General features: G+C 49.0%; 1 protein-coding gene across 1 annotated transcript; it reads left to right on the top strand.

The window, feature by feature from the left end:
- The first annotated feature begins 367 nt into the window (after positions 1-367).
- Positions 368-2980, top strand: LOC120032655 (interferon regulatory factor 2-binding protein 2-B-like). Its single transcript, XM_038978846.1, has 2 exons — positions 368-1415; positions 1781-2980. Exons 1-2 carry the CDS (start codon positions 629-631, stop codon positions 2518-2520), a joined length of 1527 nt encoding a protein of 508 aa, XP_038834774.1. The 5' UTR covers positions 368-628; the 3' UTR covers positions 2521-2980.
- The last annotated feature ends 551 nt before the right edge of the window (positions 2981-3531 follow it).

The raw sequence follows: 3531 nt of genomic DNA, 5'->3' as shown, positions 1-3531 counted from the left end.
AGCATGCATAGCCTACCTACCTAAAGCAGCAAGATAGGTAACGCCACTTGTTGAGTTGCATGCAAAGGCATTATACATTCGTGAGACAATTTAGGAGCCGCAATAATTGTAGATGTTGCTTTGAATTCTTTGGATATCGATTCTCAGTAAGCAGAAGCCTATCATCAACAGTTTTGATACAATTAATTAACCTTGACGTGAAATAAATAATTTTAGCAGCAGGGCTCAACTGCGTCCAACCAGTTTATCTTCAGGGCTTGCTGGCAGTTTAACTCATTGCACAAGTGGTAGGGCCTACAGATAAAGAGAGAAAAAGGTGAGCATGCGCTGGAGGGGCTGTCTAAGAATCAAGTAAATAGAATTGGAGCTGCTGGAAGCACTTGTGGTGTGTCGTCGGTGACGTCACCGCCCTACATTGAGCTTGAGCTGTGAGTTGTAGTGCGAGATAGATTGAGGCGCGCCGTAGTAAAGTACACAACTGCAATGAACTTCTCAATGTAACTTGGCTGTTTTAAGGCTGTTTGGCTAGAGGGAAAATACACAATTATTTGCGATTCATTTTTTTTCTACAGAATAAAACGAATCCCAGGGAGGTTTGGAGAATTTGGTATCCACTTTTTCGAAAACTATGTCGTCCGCGGCTGTAGCTGCTTCGAGGAGGCAGTCGTGTTATTTGTGTGATTTGCCCCGCATGCCATGGGCGATGATCTGGGATTTTACCGAACCTGTTTGCAGGGGATGTGTCAACTACGAGGGAGCCGACCGGATTGAGTTTGTAATTGAGACTGCCCGACAGCTGAAGAGGGCTCATGGCTTCCAGGACGGGAGATCTCCGGGGCCAGGCAAACCTCAGCACTCGGGGAAGGAAATTCAGTCCCACAACCATTCGGCTGGAGACCCCGGCTCGCGTCCGCCTCAGCCTCTGGATCGCTATCCCCTCTCTGACCGACCGCCAAGGTTGGGACCGGAGTACCAACCGGGGAGGCAAGTTAACGGCATCCCTGTGCCAAATGGATTTCCTAAACCCGACGACCCGCCGGAGCTGAACCGCCAGAGCCCCAACCCTCGCAGGACTAGCACGGTTCCTCCCAATTTGGTGCCTTTAGTAAACGGAAACATGGGTCCAGTACACGCACTCAATGGTCGGCCCGCTCAAATGGGTATGCCGGGCCCATTGAATGTTCCTGGTCAAGGCGACCACGGCAAGCGCGGGGAGGATATGAAAGACAAGCATAGACCGGATAGCATGTCGGACATGTCGGAGAGCCACAAGCGGGCGGAGGAGTGGATGGGCAAAGGCAAAACAGTGAGGGATTTGATGGCTCTCCACACATTCGACAGCAGGTTCAAGAAAGACCATGCGGCGATGCAGCGCGTTATGGGATATGAGTCAAGTGCTACTTCTTCAAAACCAGGTAGGATTGTGGATTTTTTTCACACATGAATGCATTCATTTAGAAGACTAAAACAAGGAACTGGCAGTGTTCTTAGTCAGCTACTTTGCCACTGTGTTGACGTGGGTTTTCAGCTGAATGTTTGTTTATGCATGTTTACATTTCCTCTAGTCTGATCCCCAGCAGGCTACCGAATATACCACTTGTTTTTCCTCTGCACGTTTAGTTTTACATATTAAATAACATACATTCCTCTAAGTTTTATTTTCATTAATTTACAGTGCATGCACAGTTGCTGCTGTGGTGGTTGGAGTGTTTGTTAAACGTTAACTCCTCTTTCCACCCCCCCCCCCCCCCCCCCCCCCCCCTTCCTCCTTCTCCAACAGACCGAGGGAAGCACCCGCGGAGCATGAAGAGGAAAGCCTCCCCTGAGCCGGATGGCGACGGCTCCGCCCCCAAGATGAACGGCGGCGAGGGCCAGCCGTGGTTGCCGTCTCCCTCAGAGGTCCTCAAGATGCCCCCGGCCTCCCTGCCAGGCTTCTCTGCCGCTCCACCCTCCACCATCTCCCCCCACAGTCGCACCACCCCACCAGAGGCAGCGACGGCACAGAACGGCCAGTCGCCCATGGCAGCACTCATCCTCGCCGCCGACAATGCCGGCAACACTGGCTCGCCCAAGGATGCCAACCAGGTGCACTCCACCACGGCAGCGGGTCGGCGCAACAGCGGGAGCCCACTGTCCCCGTCCTCTGCAGGCCAGCGGCGGCTGACCCAGAGGGAGGTGGTGGCCACGGCCCACTCGCAGGGCATGGACCCTCACGGGGCGCTGCCGCAGAGCATTCCAGACTCGTCGGTGCCGGGCAGCGTGCCACTGTGCTGCACCCTGTGCCACGAGAGGCTGGAGGACACGCACTTTGTCCAGTGCCCATCGGTGCCCTCACACAAGTTCTGCTTCCCTTGCTCTCGGGAGAGTATCAAACAGCAGGGAGCCACGGGAGAGGTGTACTGCCCCAGCGGGGAGAAATGCCCACTGGTGGGCTCCAACGTACCATGGGCCTTCATGCAGGGTGAAATAGCCACCATCTTAGCAGGGGACGTGAAAGTAAAAAAGGAGAGAGACCCTTGATTTTACCAGCATTTTTTTTTTAACTACCACAACAACAAACAAAAACCAACATGTACACCATTACAAATGAATATAAATCCTCGTACCATGCATACCATCCAAAAGAAACTGATGGACATGTACATATTGGACACAAGGGAAGTTGTATACTTCGTAAACATGGCTGTATAATTTTTTTTTGATTATTTTGTTTTTCAATACATTGTGTTTCTATATATTTTTTTGAAGATAAAGGTATGTACTCATCATAACAGACTACTTTCCTCCTCCCCCTCTTTTTTCGATGTCCTATCGATGTACTTTTTTTAGTTCTGGTGGCAGTCCCTGTTAAACATAGAATGTGACTAACTAATATGACTCTACGAGCACTTGGCAAACTGAATTGCTTCTAGCTGTACTTGTATGCACTTGTTTAAAAAAAAAAACTTGCCAAATACAATTTCTGACCTTGTAATAATAACTAGTGTCTGGTTTGCTTATTTCCCTGCAATCAGTAACGAGTGAAGCCATAGGGAGAGAGAGTCATGTCCCGATTATGAATCACTCATGGGCTGTGATGCAATACCTTTGACAAGAACAAAATGGGACCCAGGGAGGATTGGGGGGGGGGGGGGGGGGGGCAAAGCGAGGGAGTAGAGAGGGAGGACAAGAAGTGAGGAGATTTTCAATACAGCAGTAAACATACAGTTGAATATATGCCAGCATAAAAAATTCCTCAGATGGTTTTAATACTCGTGATTGCTTTGCTTACAGCAACTGAGGCCATTGTACATAATGGCCACTAAGTTAGTCAAATCTACTGCATGTCTCCTATTGCTGGTGAAGACAAAAGTATTCTTAGTTTCTCATGCTATAAGGTCAGGTACAGTTAACCCAAAATGACTTAAATGTTCATTTAATCAGTTCACTAAGGTTATTCCACAGCACAGTTTATTGGGGATGTTGATTTCTAGAGTGATTCTGCACAATTGAAACATCCTCTAATATACATTTCTTGGTAAGTCAGTTATT

The sequence above is a fragment of the Salvelinus namaycush genome, chromosome 39, assembly GCF_016432855.1.
Source record: "Salvelinus namaycush isolate Seneca chromosome 39, SaNama_1.0, whole genome shotgun sequence".
NCBI classification, from domain to species: domain Eukaryota; kingdom Metazoa; phylum Chordata; class Actinopteri; order Salmoniformes; family Salmonidae; genus Salvelinus; species Salvelinus namaycush.
The sequence above is the reverse complement of the archived record's forward strand: the minus strand, read 5'-3'. Positions and strand labels throughout refer to the sequence as shown.